At 41.0% G+C, this 20,457-nt stretch overlaps 2 protein-coding genes across 2 annotated transcripts in view; one reads left to right on the top strand and one right to left on the bottom strand.

The window, feature by feature from the left end:
• Nucleotides 1-20,457, bottom strand: part of LOC149257655 (protein ROLLING AND ERECT LEAF 2-like) — a 50,372-nt gene that overhangs the window by 10,911 nt on the left and 19,004 nt on the right. The gene's annotated exons all lie outside the window — the stretch shown is intronic.
• The window catches only part of LOC149257656 (uncharacterized), a 30,635-nt gene continuing 12,503 nt past the window's right edge, over nt 2,326-20,457 (top strand). The window contains exons 1-2 of the mRNA XM_089433897.1: nt 2,326-3,481; nt 3,605-3,715. Coding sequence (XP_089290023.1) covers nt 2,384-3,481; nt 3,605-3,715 — 1,209 coding nt within the window. The 5' untranslated portion in view covers nt 2,326-2,383. The remainder of the gene's footprint in view (nt 3,482-3,604; nt 3,716-20,457) is intronic.

Here is a 20,457-nt window from a genome sequence, read left to right as displayed (position 1 = left end):
AACCTTCACAAATAAAACTGCGGAAAATAATAGCACTGGAAACTAAGAAATATGCTAGCACACACACATAAATTTGACACACTTATTTTTTGGATAAATGTCCCTAGAAAAACCCAATGTGGGAAAACCAGTGTAGCAGTTGAGCGTTTTATGTTACTAAGCAACAGCGAAATTCTGAGTACAATCTATGGATGCCCAACTGGCAATCCAATCAGCAAAATAAACTGGCTGAAATATCTGTGAGGCAAAAACCTCAACACCACGCCTAATCCTACTCCGACAACTAACAAAATTGGCCAGTCATACAGCCTTTGCGCAGACCCCACTCGCTAAGCCCGGAACTGCAAGAAAAAAATGATGTCCTGGCTAACTCTGCCTCTGGGAGAAATTCGCTTGGCCAACTAGAAAATTTTCAGACCAACAACAACTGAATTTCTCTCTCCTTTAGCAAAATCGATCTCCTTCTGAAGCTTTCCACGTCGCCTCTGCGCAACTCCATTGGGAAATACGACCCTTCTGTTGCTGACTCTCCGGATCTAGAAAAACTTTCCTCCAGACTCATTGTCCCTACCATAGTTGCAGGAAGCGCCCCCCCCCGGATCCTAGGCCGGAATCGCGTCCCGTACGGAAGCGTTCCGGAACCTCCAGCCGAAGCGCGATTCCAGTTTTCATGAAGCGCGATTCCGAATTTTTAAAACGATTCCTGGTTTTTGGGTTGCGTTGCCCCCGATCCGCGCTTCGGAGGGCGCTTCGGGCCTCCGGAAGCGCCACGCTTCGGGCCCGGAAGCGCACGCTTCACGAGCGCTTCGGAGCGCTTCCGGAAATTTCCGCGCGGGCTCGGTTTTAAACTTAAATTTTTTTTAATTTTTTTTAAAAGTTAACTTAACTTGCAATGAGGGGGTGGGTTAGGGTGAGTTTAGGGTGAGTTTAGGTGAGGAATGAAAAGCATAAAGCTCCCATTCATTCCTCATTTTCTCACTTTGAGTTTATGAGAGTTGGAGAAGAGAAGAGAGGAGAGGAGAAGAGAAGAGAGGAAAGGAGAGGAGAAGAGAGGAGAGCTTGGAGGAGTGAAGAAGGAGGAGCTAGGAGAAGGAGGAGGAGCTTGGAGCAAGAGCTTGGAGGACTTCATCTACAAGAGCTAAAGAGGTAAGTTCAAACCCCAAACTCCCTTGTTTTTTTGAAAAAAAAATTGTATTTTTCTCCTCCCTCTCCTACTCTTTCCCATTGTTTCTACTTGCTCCTTTATTTACAGGTTGTCCACCACCTATATCCATATTCCAAGATGGTGTTCTTTTGGCTTCTATGTATCATTCCACTCTTGGTTTTAATGATGGCAAGGGTGAGGAATAGAGGGGAAGAGGAAGGGGATGAACTTGGTCCTAATAGTAGTGACCCAATGTATGATGAGGAGGAAGGGTTTGAAGAGGAAGGGGATGAACTTGAAGGGGACACTGAAGCACAAGATGGGAAAGGTACATCAACACCCTTGTGGAACTATGTGACCAAACTTGATGGGGGAAAGGGTGGTGGATCTTACAAATTTGCGTGCCCTCATGGTTGTCATGGAGGAAAACCATATACGGGTTCATATACCCGTCTGAGGAGGCATCTTTGTGGGGTGCTGGACAGTGATGAAAAAAAGGGTTCTGTGGGGGTACAAATTTGCCCAAACATTTCAACTGAAGAAAGAAGAAAATACATCCAAATAGAGATGGCTGCACAACGAAAAAACAAGAAACAAAAAACTCATTCTGAATCAAGTGCAACCTCTAAATTTGGTAGTTGCCCATCTCCTCATGGTACTTCTGCAACCTCTGGAGGTAGAAGAACAATAGGGGATTTCCTTAATGTTGCTGGGAGGGATGATGTGGATGGAAAGATGGTCCGTTTTCTTTGTGCTTGCGGTGTACCATTCAATGTGCTTCGCTCTCCCTATTGGCATGACATGGTAAAGGCCATCAATGAAGCCCCAAAAGGATACAAGGCCCCCAACTATGAGAAAGCTAGAACAGTGTTATTAGAAAGAGAAAAAGCTAAGGTTCAAAGAGCTTTGACACGTTTTACACATGAGTGGGTGGATTCTGGGGTATCCATTGTATCAGATGGGTGGACAAATATTAGAAACCAACATTTGATAAATGTTCTTGGTGTTTCTTCTAGTGGTGCAGTATTTATTGCATGTCATGACTCCTCCTCCATCAGTGCAACTGCACAAAACATTGCAGATCTCCTATTGAAATCAATCAAAGATGTTGGTCCGAATAATGTGGTTCAAGTGATCACAGATAATGCAGCAAATTGTAAGGCAGCAGGAAAAATTATTGAGCGTACTCATCCACACATCTTTTGGTCTGGGTGCCTGGTTCACACATTGAACCTTTTGATGCATGATATTGTGAAACACAAAGTTTGTGGGTGGATTGCTGAGGTTTACAGGAAAGGGAAGCAGCTCATTAAATTCATCACAGGGCATACAAGGGTAAACTACTTCTATGGCACTTACTCCAAGTTGCAATTGCTTAAAATTGCAAAGACAAGATTTGCTAGTTATTACCTCACCTTTAGGCGGCTAGTGAGGGTGAGACAAGCTTTAACTAATCTGGTGTGTGCTGAAACATGGGATGAAATTAACACTGACTCAGATGGTGCTAATGCAGTCAAGGACACTGTTCTTGACAGTTACTTTTGGTCACAGGTTAAATATGTTTTGCAATTCACCAAACCAATTTATTACATGATCAAGTTTGCAGATTCAGATCGACCAGTAATTGGGGAGGTGTATGAGCAAATGGATAGCATGTTGGGGCAGATTAAAGACATTGTTGAGCCTAGAGATACCACCTTGTACAATTATATTCGTGTAGAGGTGCAAAACCGATGGGAAATGCTAAATATTCCATTGCATGCATTAGCATATGTTTTGACACCTAAATACTATCATCCATCATGGCTTTCAACACCAGCACCTGGGGGGGGAAGCAGGAAAAAACCACACCAAGATAGAGAGGTTCACGAAAAATATATGGCTGCATTGAGTAAATTAATCCCTGATGAGGAGGAGGCTGCATTGGTACGGAGACAGGTGAGCAACTATACGCTCAACACTGGTCCATTTGGGAGCATGCATGCAATTCAAGATCGAGAGACTTTTTCTGCTCTTGAGTGGTGGAACATGCATGGAGGGGGTACTCCACTTCTACAGAGTTTGGCATTGCGGGTGCTATCACAGGTGGTAAACACTTCTTCTGCAGAGAGGTGTTGGAGCTCTTATTCTTTCATCCACAGTGTTAAAAGGAACAGGTTGAATTTAGACCGGGCAGAGAGCTTCGTTTATGTTCATTACAACTTGCGATTGTTGTCCCATTACTGTGAAGATGCAAAGTCTAATAAAGACTTGTTGATTTGGGACAAGAATCCAGAGGAGCCCAATTTGGAGGATGGAGTGTTGCGACTAGAGCAATTAGAGGATGCTCTTATCCAGGTATGTCCATTGTGGTATGAATTTTCCAATTTTCCCTTATAAAGCATTTCTCTAATTCATGTTTTTAATTTTTTTGTTAACTAGTGTTTTTTTTTTTTGCATGAATTTTTTGAGCAATTCTAGGATGATGATGACCGTGTTGATATGCCACCACCCCCACCCCCATCTGGTCCCTTGGTTCCTAGGTTCCATGGTTCAACACCAACAACAGGGGGTTCTTCTTCATCAGTTTCAGTGCCACGACTTACACAGGGACCATCTTCTTCATTGCCACCACGTGGAGGCCCGCCATCACGTTCTATTCGTGGTGGAAGGAGGAGAGATTAGTAGATATATTCACAATCTACTACCTTTTGTCATAGATTACTCATTAGACTTGTAGACTTGTGAATTTGAATTTTGAACCTTTTTGGCTTGGCGGTGACCAAGTGACATATTTTGTAAACATTATTATTTGAATTTTGGACATGACAAATGTTGACAGTTGCTCACTTGCTAGATAAATCATAATATGCTCTATGTTTTATGTTTTATAATATGCTTAAATGTTTTATGTTTTATAATATGCTTAAAAATTTGATGTATGTTTGTAATAGCTAGAATATAGACGATTGTTGTACATACTAGTAACTACAATGGAATCATGGATGCCATATCTATCTTGATTTATGCAAAAATATGCATGTTTTCATGTCTTCTACAATTAATTTGGTATTTGGGATGTTTGTTTTGAGTATAAATGCAAAAAAATATAAAAAAATATATATATATAGCAGACGCTTCCGCGGACGCTTCGCTTCCTAGATTTTTGGAAAATGACGCTTCCGCGCTCCCGCTTCCGCTTCGCTCCCGCTTCGTGCAACATTGGTCCCTACCCCTCTCTGTCTTTGCTTCTTTCTCTAGCTCGAGCTCTTCCGACAATTGTTGTTGCTCTCTGGAAATTGGACTACCCAAGGAAATCAATCTCTATGTATATGTTCTCCATCTACCCATCGACGACTTCTTATAATCTTTTGTTGGGACTTCAATGACCAAGATTAAAACCTAATCAAGGGCTAAAATCATATCGAAGTCAATTTGTGTGAGTTTCCAGATCATTCACACCTTATCTCAATTAAATCTGATTAATTGACCCCTCTTCCTAAGTTTTGACTTAGGAAATATTTAAAAATAGGCTAATAATCTAATTGAGACACTTCTAAGGAGGAATTTCCAGAAACAATTTCTGGGTTATGGAGAACTCATGTGTTTTAGCCTCTCCACAAAGTTTCAAGACTAGAACACCTCTGATGCTACAAAAACTAACACTCCCTCTTAACGAGGAAGGTGTTCTAGTGCTGCACTACTGCTACAACACCTTGTCTCTGTATTACCCTCTATCACATTGTTGGTGTTTGGCCACTGTGACTGACTACCACTGCCCACCAACCACTGCACAACTCTGACGTTGCATTTGTGTCGTTGTTGACATTGCTACAATGTTGCTAACTCTGCATCTGCAATGCAACTCCCTCTCATTTGTTGTTGTTGCAACTGCAACTACTGCAACTGAGAAGCATCCTAAATATTGAATGAATTGTATCTTATGTTGCATCTGTCTCTTGAGCATCTGACTGCTACTAGCCACTACACTGTCCACTGAAGAATTTAAGTTGTTGTTGACTCTGCTACTAAGCCACCTGCTATGCTGTCAACACTACACTACGCTCCTCAGTGTTTGACTGCCACTAGTCTGCAACTGTCACTCGAGTATCTGACTGCATCACTGATACTGATCCATCTTGCTACTGATACTGTGGGCCCCTGTAGCAAGGTAATGATCCATGAGGACACCTCAATGGACCTTGCCCAACCCTCTGCAACTGTGGAACTATAGCGCCATATCGCCCCACCTCTCTCTTGGAGGTATAGCTGCAAACATAGAGAAATCGTCCTCCAGCCTAGAGGACAACTTATCTATCTATGTGGACGCTGCCGCCTGGTCATGCTTCTCCTGCTTGTCCTTCTTCCTAAGAGGACACTGCGTATTGTAGTGGCCGAACTCGCCACATCTGAAACACTTGACCTTTGACAAGTCCTTCTTCTTTTCCCCATGTCACTGACTAGGACCCTTTAATGCTAGGGCCAAATTCTTATCTTCACCCTTCGGTCCCTTCTTGTTGTTGTCGCTGATGGTACTCTTTACTAGAGCTCTCCTCAACTTCTCCTATTGTAGGTCGGACCACATCCTGTCCCATTTAGGCAATGTGTCTCTACCAAGACACTTTGGACAAACACTTGCCATTCCTCTAAGACACTATTAAGTGCTAATCGTACAAGCTTTGAGGGTTGGGGTGCCCCCCCCAACAACTACTAACTGATATCAGACCTCCTGAATCTTGGTGAGGAAGGCATCTATGCTTTCGCCCTTCTGCATCCTGATGCTCCTCAGCTTCTCCTATAGGAACATCTTCCTATGCTCGAAAGTACTCCGATATAGCTTGGAGAGAGCATCCCACATTTCCTTGGTCGTACCTTGTCTACCACATGTGAGACTAAATTATCCCGGACTCCATCTAAGATCATCTGCTTCGCCTTTGCCATCTCCTTCCTGTACTCCTTGAGTTGATCGGCACCCTGGGGTGCTGCTACCACATTCTCTGCATAAGTCTTCAGGCCATATTCATCTAGAAGGGTGGCCATCTCTAAATCTAGTCGAAACTCTCCCTCTTTCCCTCTGCTTGACTATAGAATCTGCTACTCGCACTCCCTTCTGGAGTGAGAAACTATGCTCGCGGCTACTGCTAATCTACAACTAGAAAAATTAGATCTCTAAAACTCGAGATCCCCTAAGTGAAATTTCCCCTCTGTGTCTGTTATCTCTTCAACCCAGCATTGATTTTGCTACTGCAAAACTCTCTACGCCCAAACAAGGAATCTGCTCAGCGAAAATCTGAGTTGCGACTGCTCCCTTTCCCTGTTGGAATCACTATTCCGGACAATTCAGATTTTTTGCCACCCAGCGACTAAAAATCGAACCCTTGCCTAGCAATTCGTTCTGTCCGGCTAGGCATTGCGCAACCTCAGAAAATTTTGGCTTGTTGCTCCCTTTGAACAACGAATTCTTTTGTCTCCGCTTCTGAGCTTCCCCGTCTGATCAATCACACTCCGATACCATGTGAAAATTTCAAGTCTGAAATCTTATTGCAACAACTGGAATTTCTTCTAATTGTTAATTAATTAACAATTTATTTGTTACGGCAATATCGAATAAATCACACTGCAACCTTCACAAATAAAACTGCGGAAAATAATAGTGCTGGAAACTAAGAAATATGCTAGCACACACCCATAAATTTGACACACTTATTTTTTGGACATATGTCCCCGGAAAGACCCAATGTGGGAAAATAGATGCAGCAGTTAAGGGCTTTATATTATTAAACAGCAATGAAATTCTGAGTACAATCTATGGATGCCTAACTGGCAATCCAATTAACAAAATAAATTGGCCGAAATATCTGTGAGGCAAATACCTCAACACCACGCTTGATCCTACTACAACAACTAACAAAAATGGCCAATGGTACAGCCTTTGTGCAATGCTTGCACAGAGCCCAACTCGCTAAGCCAGGAAAAGCAAGAAAAAAATGACATCCTGGCTGATTTTACCTCTGGGAGAAATCTGCTTGGCCTCTTGGTTATTTTTTGTACCAACAACAACTGAATTTCTCTCTCCTTCGGCAAAATAGATCTCCTTTTAAAGCTTTTTGCACTGCCTCTGCACAGATCCACTAGGAAATATGGCCCTTCTGTTATTGACTCTCCAGATCTGGAAAAACTTTCCTCCAGACTCACTGTCCCTACCCCTCTCTGTCTCTGCTTCCTTCTCTGGCTCAAGCTCTTCCGGCAATTGTTGTTGCTCTCTGGAAATCGAACTACCCAAGGAAATCAATCTCTATGTATATGTTCTCCATCTACCCATCGACTTCTTCTTATAATCTTCTGTTGGGACTCCAACGACCAAGATTAAAACTTAATCAGGGGCTAAGATCATATCGAAGTCGATCTGTGTGAGTTTCTAGATGATTCACACCTTATCTCAATTATTATTGATTAATTAACCCATTTTCCTAAGTTTAGACTTAGGAAATATATAAAAATAGGCTAATAATCTAATTGAGACACTTCTAGGTGGAATTTCCATAAACAATTTCTAGGTTATGGAGAACTCCTGTGTTTTAGCTTCTCCACATTTCGAGACTAAAACACCTTTGATGCTACAAAAACTAACAAAATGTGGCTTCAAAAGGACAAAGTCCCATTAAGATAACCATAAAATAATCCATCATGTGGTCACCAAGGTGATGACAAGTCAACAATATGATAATGCCATGAGCCACACACCTAATCAGCCAAAGCTCCACCAACTCCAAGAAGAGGGGACAGCCCCATCACCTAGCAATAAAATAATGATAAAAAATGTGATGATGCTCCCGAATGTGTGCCAAGTCCAACAAGGTGAATGATGCCTCCAAATGTGTGCCAACAAGGTGAGTTCTCTGCATAGAAACATAATAATGAACTAGGGTGCTCAAGAGACGGGTCTTCCTTTAGTCAAACATGAGCCAAAACCACAATTAAATACTGCAATCATCCTCCAAATGTGTTGCTAGGGTGAATGCTCCACAAAGGATCATAGTGCATTCCATAATCAAGTGTAATGTGTGTCAAAATTCCATAAGTAAGCTAGGGTTTGTTGCCCCAAAATCTAGTAGGCCCAATGCAAAGCCTCACTGGGTGGAGCCAGACTTTATGGCGACAAGGGAGTGAGCTATCATTGTCACCTTGGCAACCTTTCTCTTGCTCTTCAATATGAAAAATATCAATGATAAAGCAATAAACTTACAAAATCCTCTAAAGATGGCTCACTTGGTAAGCACAAAGCAAGGGTTGTGGCAAAAGGATTTGCACAAAAAGAAGGTGTTGATTATGAGGAGACTTTTCCCCCATAGCAAAATGTGCCACCATTTGTACTCTCTTTGCTGTTGTAGCACAAAATGAATGGAAAGTTCATCAAATGGATGTGAAAATTGCTTTCTCGAATGAAGAATTGAAAGAGAATGTCTTCATGTCTCAACGGGAAGGTTTTGTTGTGAAGGGACAAGAGCATAAAGTATGTAAATTCATCAAATCCTTATATGGCCTTAAACAAGCACTACAAGCCTAGTATGAAAAATTAATTGAGCATCTAATAAAATTGAATTTCAAGCATTCTAATCTTAATGATGCAACTCTGTTAGTCAAGAAAGTTGGAAAATTGTTGTATAACTTGTGTGTAAATGATCTATTGATCGCAGGGAACGATGAAAACTATACTGCATCCATATAGAAAGAGTTGAAGAAAGGCTTCGAGATGACAGATTTTGGACATCTTCACTGCTACTTGGGCCTTGAAGCGACACAACATCCAAAGTACATATTCATCTCCCAAAAGTACACTAGAGAATCGTTAAACAAGTTTGGCATGGCTCAATTTAACCCTCTTTCTACTCCAATGGAACAAAATTTGAAACGCACATCAAAAGAAAGGAATGAAATTGAGGATGCAACCAAGAACAGACAACTTATGGGAAATCTTATCTATCTTACCACCGCTAGAGCAGATCTTTCATTTGTTGTTGGAACTCTTTCCAAAATTATGCAAAACCTTATGAAGGACATTGATTTGTTGCAAAAAGAGATTTACTATTCTTTAAGGGAACTCAAGACTTTGGCCTCAAGTATTCTCATGTGGATGAGTTCAGCGTGATTGGATGTTCTGATTCAAACTTTGATGGGGATAAAGAAAATGGTGTGTCAACTTCAGGATATCTCATGAGTATTTGATCATTTGTTGTCTCCTGGAGGTCACACAAACAATCAATTCTAGCAAATTCCACAACAGAGGAAAAATATGTAGTAGTCGCAAAAGCAACAAAGGAAATTGTGTGGCTCGACAAAATACTTGAGTATTTGCAAGAGAAACAAGTAAATTCTACTCGTCTTTTGGGTGACATTACTTCTACAAGCAAGTTGGCCAAGAATCCCAGATTCTATGATCAAACCGAGCACATGAACACAAAGTACCATTTGATTTGATATCATGTAGAGGCCAAGACTAATCATTTGAGACATTGTTCCACAAATGAGCGAATTGTGGACATCTTCACCACAACACTTGGAAGAGAAAAGTTTGAGAAGCTCAAAATGATGCTTGGACTCACAAACACCCCTTAAGCTTATTAAGGGGGAGAATGTTGGACACATAATCCTCTAGGATTTTGTGTAACTGTAAATACATGGTAAACAATTAGGACTCTAAAACTCCATGTAAAAGATGAAGGCAAAGAGTCATCTTCGTAATATATAAAAAAGGATTCGTGTTAATGAAAAATCAATCCAAGTGTGGATTTATTCATCCAACCTAAAAAATATCTCCAACTTATCACTGTTCCTACAAATTACCCCTATTAAGCTTCTCATGTGATGAACAATACAATTTACCATTCATGTGAATGTCTATGGCACATCATGACTATCATGAGGCACATCACAACTACTCAATGCAATAGAAAATACCTCTCTTCACCCTCGCACCTACACAAAATCTTGGATCATAAAAGGAGGTTGTGTTTAGGAAGTTCCCAACAACATGCAAAAGCTTGAGTTGTTGATGCTCCCACCTAGCATCAACGATCTCTCATATAGGCTTTTATAAGGCCTCAACACCTTCATATGTAGTGGTCTACTAGGCCCTATCCATTGTCTTGTAAAGGATACCCATGTTGGTTTTCTCACCATCCACCACCCTAGTGACTTTTACTAGTCCCTTTGAGATATTATTACCTCCTCAACATCCCTCCAAAATGTTGGGAATCACGATTGTCGTTAGACCAAAACCCACAAGTGTTAGTCAATGATCGCATCGCCAGAGATAAGGATCCACGAGAGGCGGTTAGTCCATGTCGCGAAACACACAGGAAGCGTTGGTTTATCCAATGTCCAACAATCTCCCCCCCAACGCGAGTCGGGTGTGTATCGAACTCGTGACCTATGCTCTGATACCACTTGTTGGGAATCACGATTGTCATTAGACCAAAACCCGCAGGTGTTAGTCAACGATCGCATCACCAGAGATAAGGATCCACGAGAGGCGGTTAGTCCATGTCGCGAAACACACGGGGAGCGTTGGTTTATCCAATTTCCAACACAAAATCCATCATTAAGCACAAGTTTTGTAATTTGAATGTATTCTACAGACGTTGAATATTTTGAATCAATTCATTCAAGAGAATCAAACATCTTATTCAATTAAACTTTTGTGAAACTATGCACTACAAAGAGACAAAATTCATCATAAATCTAGAAATGGTAGTATGAACAAGCTTCATGCATTTGGTAAATTTCTTCATCGTGTTAAGTGCTTTGTTATGATTGTAAAATTACTTAGTGATATGCTTTGCATTCTCCACAATATCCTAGACCCACTCAACTTTTCCAATGTCCTGTAACAAGAGGTCTAAACAAAGCTCCAAAAAATGGTAGGGCTTCTCTCCATAAAAGGCAAATTAGTGGCAATCCCATACTTCCATGACAATAAACTGTAACTCCTCACAAAGAATCCCAACAATCTTTCCCAAGTTGGATGCATCAATGGTTATGATGATCATCATACCATTGGGCAATAAATGAGGAAATTTATTGAGATTAGGTTCCTTCTATCCATCCACCCATCAAACATAATAATGTAATCAATTTATCTCCAAGATTGATGACGGTGTTTAGGAACTTCAATCACCTCTTGAACAACACCTAGCCAGCAATAGTAACATCTATTAAACATACACAAAAGTGATAAGCAAGATTTAGATAACTCATGTGATGCATTCTATTCACAAGATATACATATTAATACAATTTTATTGACCCTTGGTTTTCATCTTCCAAGAGTTCTCTTGGACTTCTCATAACTATTGGCATTCACTTGAGGCTTTTCACCTTCCATTCAAGTGAATAAGCCAAGTTTGCATAACCCAAGAGGATTATGCTTCCAACATTCCCCCCTTAATCTGAAGGGGTGTATATGAGTCCAAGAAGAGAGTTGAAATACAAAAGTGCATGTTCGTGAATGGTTGGATGTGCTCTCTAAAATGGTGGTTTAAGGAAGACCACAAACCAAATGAGGCAGCAAAATTCGAAGTCTTCTACCAGTGGTGGTTTAAGGATGTCCACCAACTTTAGAACTTGATTTGAAAGCAGCTCCTGGAACAATTTTAAATCTAGCTAGAAGACGAAGTCTTCTATGGGTGGTGGTTTAAGGCTGGCCACCAACCAAATCATGCTCATGGAACATGAATCTGTCTCTGGCTACAGTTATGACTGGCACTAGCTGAATCTGGCTCTAGGCTTTGGTAGCTAGCTTTGGTTCACCTGTGGCTCAAGCTAGCTTGATATATCTTTGAAGCTAGTAGCTAACCATCAACTCCCCCACATTAGATACAAGGTGAGAGGATGAACATATCTCCACTACAAGACGTGTCAATAATTGAGATTGAACTCTGAGGTATGAGCGATGTATCTTCTTGGTTGTTGAAGACCATTGCCAAGAAGTGATCCATCCAAGGTGAATTTTTGATCTTGCAGGAGTCTTGTGTCTAGAACATTTTTTGAATGATGTGTATGTTTTCCACAATGCTCACAACGGTGAAGATCAAAACATTGATCTTTCACATAGTCAATCCGATCAAAATGTTGGCATTTGACAATCTGAAGTGACTGTGGAAGAGAAGCAAGTGAAGATGAACCATCCTAAAGAAACCCAACACTATGAAACTGGATGGATTTAGAGTCGTCTAGAATGTGAAAGGATAAATCCTTTTCATAATTAAGACCAGTTTTGTTCTTGTTGCCAATAAGTTCTTCCCATGGTCTAATGATGGGCTTAGGAACTGCAAGTTGAACCTTTGCATCTTCATGTAAATATGCTCCTGAAGTGGCCTCATTGATCTGATTATGTGTTGGTTGTTGATAAGAGTCTATCTCAAACTCAAAAAGAGAATTGTTTTGAACAAGAACCAGTTCAAAGTTGACTCTTCTATTGTAGTTCATCTCACTAGAGCTGAGATTCGAGCTAGGGAAATTCATTTTCTCCTATGGATCTTCTAAATAGGCTTGAATATCAATTCATTTGGCTTTGTAGATTTTGACTGTACTGTCAAAAATAGAATGTAACAGAGTATTTAGCAACTCCAATACCCTATTAATTTGAGCCATTTCATAACAATTGAAATTTGAAGCTCAAAAAATGAAAGGTGTCAGTTTCAAAAGATGTACCCTTTTACAACTCAAATTGACATTAAATTTTGAGAAAGCCCTTTCCAAGCATGATTATAGAGGTCCAGTCTCCATTAGTGCATTTGGTGACACCCACAACTTGCAAATATCCAACGTGCTCCCTCCGGTACTGGGATAGCTCTCAATCACATGTGAACATGAACATGCATTAAAGATGTTAGTGACAAAAGGTTTTTAGTTGATCTGTTATTCTGGGTGGTGGACAATTATACACCAGCAAATTATTTACTCATAGTTGGTTATTGAAGAAACCCAAAAACAATAAAAAGATTTCACCAAGAAATTGAGTTGAAGTATATCAGAATTCCTGCATTAACAAAATGTAACTCTCATCTATTGTTCCATTAACAGTGATGTCTGAAGTCTATCCCTTTCATTTCTCAATTCCTTACAAAGAATTTCCAACTGTAAGAGTTCTTCAATGTCAAAACCAATATCGAAAGACCCCCTAGACATCAATTTCTTTGACATTGCAGACTACTCTTCAATCTAATCTCATGCTTCTTCTTACGCGCTTGATTAACAACCACCAATGAGTTAACACTTCCATGGATGGTATGAAAAGTGGTCCACTTTTAAGATTGTATTTGGAAACCTGATTTATAGATGGTTGTATGGGGTAATCAACGAAAACATTATTTTTCCTCACACTACATCAAGTCTTTGTAGTTCCTCTTCGCTCCCACCAGATAAACAACGATTAAAATAAGAAGAAAAACACAACAACAAGAACCATAACCTGCATGTGTCTTTAGTTTGGATCATGCAGAGCTCCACATCCCTTGTAAGCATCTCTCAAGTGATGCAAGGGTAGCTCGCATTGGGGAAACTCCTTCAATGTTCCTCTACAGTCTAATGAAACCTATGTTACCGGATCCGGCACAGGGAGGTCCAGAATCCACAGATCCGCGGATCTGGATCTGGATCCGCCTGGATCTATGAGAAGTACGGCAATGTGGTGGATCCATACTTGCAGGAAATGGATCGTATGCTGAGGAAACGGATCCTGCAGATTTCAAGAGGAATTCTGTGGAATTTCCTCTGGGGTTGCCAAGAGTAAATCTACCACTTCTTCACACCAACCCCCAAATAGATTCAACAGCCTCTCTTTTTTACCTGCCGCACACAACAATTTGACTTGCTTATTTTCCAACAAAAATGTTCTTGTTTTTCCCTCTGCTAAAAGAAAGGGAGCTCAGGATCCTTTTCTTCTATGTTGAAGTTTTGTAAAACAAATTATATTAACTGTTGGTATCAAATTTGCATACAATTCAAGTCTATTGAGAAGTTGGATACATATGGGCTTGATGCTTACAGACTCCCAACTTATAATATACAAAAAGTCTATAAACTAAGATTTTAAACATAAATCTTAGTTACAGTTATAAATTAAACTTATGTTTAAAATCGTATAAATTTTATATAAGCCCTTGGTGATCAACAGCAGGTACTCCCACTTATATAAAAAATAATAATTTTTTTTAATTTTTTATTTTGTGTATTGATAATAAATTTTAATTTGAAGAGAATGTAGATCCATTTGAGGATATATAGTTAAACCGTTAAACGTACTGCACATTATGATATTAGTAGAGTGATCATGGATGAGACACTCATTTTTGTACTTACTATTATCATTTATGATATTATCCATTTTGTATGAGGGAGGATGCATCATTTCAATGTTTCAGTCTTCATATTTATAATATATCTAATGGTTTCAGTCCTAAATGTTGTGACTTATAAATGGATTTGATTTTTGAACTCAAAGTGTTTTTTAAAAATTTAAAATATTGTTATATTTTTTTCTACTGGACGTATCCTTGCCATATCCGGATCCTGGATTTTCAAAAATCTAGCAAATCCGGATCCAGATCCATATCTATATCTGAATCCTGGTAACTTAGAATGAAACCCTTCTCTCCCTAGCTCCTTCCCCAAGAATTCTTCACAATCCAGTAGTCTGTGTCGGACGCTAAGCCTTATCCCATCAGAGTCACACTGTGTCCCAACTAATTCCTCAAGTGCTTGTGAACATACCAAATTTGTAAAATTGGAACGCTCGATCCTCTTTATGTATTCCAATTCCTAGCTCTGTGGTGCTGCGTCATTTTCTAAGGAATGTCCGACTGTAAATTTCTACTTTAATTCCCTTTCCCTTGTAATGTATGGATGTGAAATATCTTTCTCCTAGTCAAACTTATGCGTTTTCCCAAACAATGACACCAGTATGCAGATAGGAAAGTTGATGGCCTACAGACAAGCTACACAAAAAAGTCGTAACAATTCTTTCAACAGGCAGTGGTGACAGGGCTCGAGGGACAGAGAAACATTTGAACAGATGTCAAACCAGACAGAGTGAGATGGCTATTGCTCTGCAGGCAACTAGCAGAGTGACAGTTAGAGGAGTTACACTGAGAGGGGCAGAAGTGCCTAAATTTGGAACATGTGGCTCTAATGGGAAAAGATTGGTGGATAGGGTGAGAGGTAACGTGCCTTTGCTTTGACAAATGCACAGAAAAGCACAGGTGAGTGTTTCCTGACAAAGGGACAAGTCTGGTTTGCTCTCTGAGCCCAGTGGTACTTTATTAAATCCACATATTATATGGCATGAGTTCGATCAACTACAATTCAACAAAGGGAAAATCAAAGATGATACTCCACAATACTCCAGACAGGCAGGTGTTTTGCAATAGATCTAAAATCCCATGAGTACCTATTCAATAGGGCCATCATGCATAGTGATGCCGGGAAGCTGAACCATCTCGCACAATCCAATGTTGACTAGAAGGTTCGTTCATATATTTCTTGGTGTTCTACTTTAGGAAAAGGTACATCACCAGGCACACAGTAAGTTGGAAAGAAGTACAAGGATCTCCAAGGAAGGGGCCACAAGGCTCATCCTTCTAAACATGTTTCATGGGTAGGAGCATGCACAACTATCACACTACGGCAATTCAAAATAGATGACCATGACCATATTTGTAACTAGCTACAGAAGAATTGGACTAGCTGAATAAAAGGACATTCCATTTTTTTTAATTCAAAGCCAGAAGCAGGATTTATTGAGTTTGCCCCTTATAATTGAGAAACCGAGGTTAGCAGTAAAGTGATGCAATTAGTGACCAAATGGCCCATGCATCGAAGTCAACAATAAGCATCCATCAAATGCAAAATTCTACCAAGAATGAATTAAATCAATCAGATGGGAGCCAAAATCAACCAATTGGGAGGACTTACAGCACAAAGTTGAGGCAAATCAAAAGAAATTCAACCTGGAGGTGCATATGGCTTGAAGAATTGGCCCAGCAAAATATAGATTCATTCAAGCAGCAGCTCACAAAATCGAAAGGCCACAAATCTATGGCTCTCACACAATTCAACACTATAAGAAGGCACCAGCTTTGATACCGTTGTTAGAATGTGCAAACAAAATAAAAGATAAGTGTGAATGCTATAATACTCAAATGGTACGCATATTAATACATTGTGTGACCCTTGGTTTTCATCTTCTAAGAGTTCTCTTGGACTTTTGTTAAATTGGCAACTAGGGCCAAACTCCATGTGGGTTAGCTTATTTATGGCAGCTAATATTTTTATTGGATCCCTCTCGTCGAGAGGTGTAGGATTGATCCAAAGATCATCCGATTCCAATAAGTATTTATGGAGATATGAATTTATTTTGTTTATGTAATTATAGTCAAGCCGACCAGCACATATGTAGGCTCTAGAAGCCCAACCGACGTGTCTATTCAACCTCTACACTTTTAGTATAAATAGATGAGGATTTGAAGTAATTTGCACATGTATTCTTGAGGTGATCTCCTCTCCACGTCTGGGTTTTTGGAAGGAGAGAACCTAAAGATACGCTGGCCCAAGGGTGATGCCCTAACCGCAGGAAGCCGCAAGCATATGAGGATGAGCAGCAGACAAAGACCTAATACGAGGCACGCAGGCCCTAATCTACGCAGTCAATGGAGTCTCCTTCAATGTAGCAATGACAACATATATTCACATCTATAGAGATATATACATGCTGTAGCATTATACGCTAATCATAAATATATACGCAGAACAGTTATGTTATACGCATATTCCGCAGTAAGGTTAAGGCAGCCGCAGTCATATAAGGAACAACCGCAGTAAGGTTAACGTAGCCGCAGTCAAGCCGCAGTCATGTCTTACAAGGAGGTCTGGACGCAGTGCAAAAGGAGACCTGTAGCTGTCAAGAGGAGTACTAATATGCAGTATGAAGGTGGCCATAATCCGCTGTCCCAAGGTCCTTATTACGCAGCCCTAATCTGCTGTTAAGAGGCCCATTCATAGTCTTGTGAAGGCTCCTATTTGCTGTCATGAAAGAGACTCCTTATCTGCAGCAAAAGATGGCACTTATTCACAGTATAAGGAGGTCTGAAAGGACAGCATATAAATTTGGATTGCTGTAGGTGACAGCATGATCAGTGAAGACATTTAAGACATGCCTTAAGGACTGTGTGAAAGGTTGGTAAGCCACTGCTACATAATGAAGGAATGCGTTGAAGAAATCTGCCCTAGATCAGCTTATGTAAACAGTTGGATGTTGGAAAGGGCTGACAGCAGAGTCAAGTCCTTATAGGATAAAGTATTGCTGCATTGATGGTGCTTGGATGCTGTTTGATAAAGGACTGGAGGCCTAACTTGTTGCTCGGCTAGGCCGCAGGCCATAGCTAGCAACAAAGGCTGTTCTCAGGATTTCCAATTAGACCTGGACAGCAGTGCAGTGGTGGAGTCTCTACTTAGTTCATCACAGCCTTAGAAGGCCTGCCTTATTGACCATATGGAGAATGGAGGATGATGTCCTATCTTATGAAACAGGGACAGCTTATGCAGCAAGAAGACTACAGCGTTCTGGGAATTATATTGAGTCAAGGCTTGACTATGTTTGACTCTGTGTGATGAGCTTCCTGTTGATGATACTTGGATGAAAGAGTCTGTCCAGTTTGACCAGCATTGACTTCTCTGGTCAAGGGTTTTCTACTGCTGTAACAAAATCTCAGATTTGTATATTTGTACTATCTCTCTCTGCTGAACTTTGAAGAACATAAAAGAAGAATTGATCAAGGGTTTCCCCACACATTGTGGGGTTTGTCCCTGGCTTGTGCCACATCCTGTGTCCTCTTGTCTTGGCTTGTTTTCTGTGTTTTATATTTATGTTCTATCTGCAGTTTATCGTAATGCTGATGTGATTGCTAACTGTGAAAATTTAAATAAATTGCTCTAGCATAGAACATACCACAAATTAACATGGTATCAGAGCTAAGGCGAAGACAATGCCCAAGCAAGAGTGAAAAAGCAATCACCGAAGACAGTTGGGACAAGACAGAAGGATCAATGGGGTGAAGTCAAAGCAGAGAATGTTATTAGAATGGTGCAGCAAAACTTCTGATGGCATCACTTCATTAGGAAGTTCAGATCTAAGGGTAGGAAGGAAAGGTAGATGTGTTGGTTATGAGTTCGGCCCTTATGCGAAGGAGTGCCCGAATGACAGAGATGCGGGTCATCAAAGACAATGGTCGACTCTTCCACGAAAGCAAGGAACCCCAAATCTCTTTTATGTACCTGATCGAACCTGATGTCCATCTCAGAAATGGAAGTCAAAGGTTGCAGGGTGGCACTTATCGATATAAAGGTACGTGTTTGAAAATAGATCTTTTAAAGATGTTTTTGAGTTCAGGGTTGTATCAAGTTGCAGGAAGTTCACTAGGGACCATGTCCATTGACTCAAGGTCTGTGAGTCAAATGGTGACTAGGATGCCTGTATTCAAAAGAAGCATGCAGGTACATGTCTGAAATGTACCGAAGGAAAATATTATAAGGGGACCATTCCCCTCATACAGCTGGTTCACAGGTTTGGAACAACTCGAGGAGTTTGAGAATCATGATTAAGGAATCTCATGTATACAGGCGGAAAAAAGCCCTCTATGGCTTGAAGGAAAACACCTCGGGCATAGTATGAGAGGATTGATAGCTTTCCAATGCAGCTGAGATTCACTAGGAGTGAAACCATTACTCGAAGGTTGTGGATGATAAACCTCTCGTACCGGCACCTATGTCTGACAGGTGCAGACCCTCTCATTCATAGGAGACAGAGGGAGTTGGATTCTGAATGTGGGAAGATAAGATGCAAGCTTGTGACTGCCTCGATGATCTTAACTTTCAGAAGTTATATGGTAATGATGCCGGACCAGATTTGGGAAATGCCTCTGAGTTTCATAAACTCATTCGCATTGATGTTCTTGGAGAAGCTCCGTCCGGACATCTGTGTTGCAGTTAGCATGGTGAGCTCATATTTGGTTGAGCCTCACTAGATTGGTGCCAAGAATCTTCTAAGATATCTTCAAGGCACAATCTCTCATTAATTGAGATACACTGCCGGAAATATGAAACCACATGATTATTCGAATGATGAGTGGGCAGGCAGTATGGAGGATCACTAGAGCACTTCTCAGTGCTGTTTGCCTCGATATCCTGAAAGAGCAGAGGAAGCAGAAGTCGGTGACTCTGAGCACCACCATGCTGATAGTATGGCCTTCTGTGAGGCAGTCTGGTTGTTGAAGCTCTTCAGTGAGCTGTTTGTACACATGATGAATACCATTGTGAATCTCTGTGACAACCAGAGATGGGATTCGATTATTGAGGAATCCCGTATTTGACAATTGCTCCAGCAGATAGACATCAATTACTGCCTTATCTGGGATATGGTAAGTCGATGATCAAGGAGGCTCCATCACACTGAGATGATGTACAGGACAGAGCCCTGAGAAAAGATCAAATTAGTGATTTTCCTGAACGACTTGGAGTCGTCGAGAGACCTTTGTAAAAGGGTCCTGCATGTTGCATACATTGAGCTCTGGGAGCTCTGAGGGCTTGCGGTTATTACTGGAGCAACATACGACCACAGGGTGACTCACCCTCCCCTGGTGGTGCGCACTGAAACAAGATGATTCGCTCTCTTGTGGGACAAGATGATTCGCTCTCTTGTGTAGCAGGATTGATGTGTTCTCCTGTGAGGCCTGGATTGATGTGTTCTCCATGGCGGTTGTAGCAGGATTGATGTGTTCTCCTGTGAAGCCTGGATTGATGTGTTCTCCATGGCAGCCTGGATTGATGTGTTCTCCATGGCGATTGTAGCAGGATTGATGTGTTCTCCTGTGAGGACAGGATTGATTAAGTTCTCCTGTCGAGGCTTCCTACCCATGCAGTCTGGGACTCATGGGAAGTACCTCTCATCTGATCAATGAGCAGGGAAATGAAGTTAGGGACCATAGTAATACCGATGGACGCATCGTTGTATCTACCGTACTCCCTACACTAGGATGTCCTCCATTGATCTGGGATCAATGATACTGGTCTGGGACCAGTGGTAGGAGTTGTACATGCTATGACGCTGACTTCGGGTCGGCTGAGACTGGTCTGGGACCAGTGGTACATACTCCGACACTGACTTCGTGTCAGTGCAGGACTGGTCTGGGACCAGTGAGAGTCGTACATACTATGACGCTGACTTCGGGTCGGTTGAGACTGGTCTGGGACCAGTAGTACACTCTCTGAGCCTGCGATAC

The sequence above is a fragment of the Pinus tabuliformis genome, chromosome 6 (assembly GCF_031772625.1).
Source record: "Pinus tabuliformis cultivar Carrire ecotype Pingquan chromosome 6, CPIR1, whole genome shotgun sequence".
Taxonomy (NCBI): domain Eukaryota; kingdom Viridiplantae; phylum Streptophyta; class Pinopsida; order Pinales; family Pinaceae; genus Pinus; species Pinus tabuliformis.
This window is presented reverse-complemented; position numbering and strand designations above follow the sequence as displayed.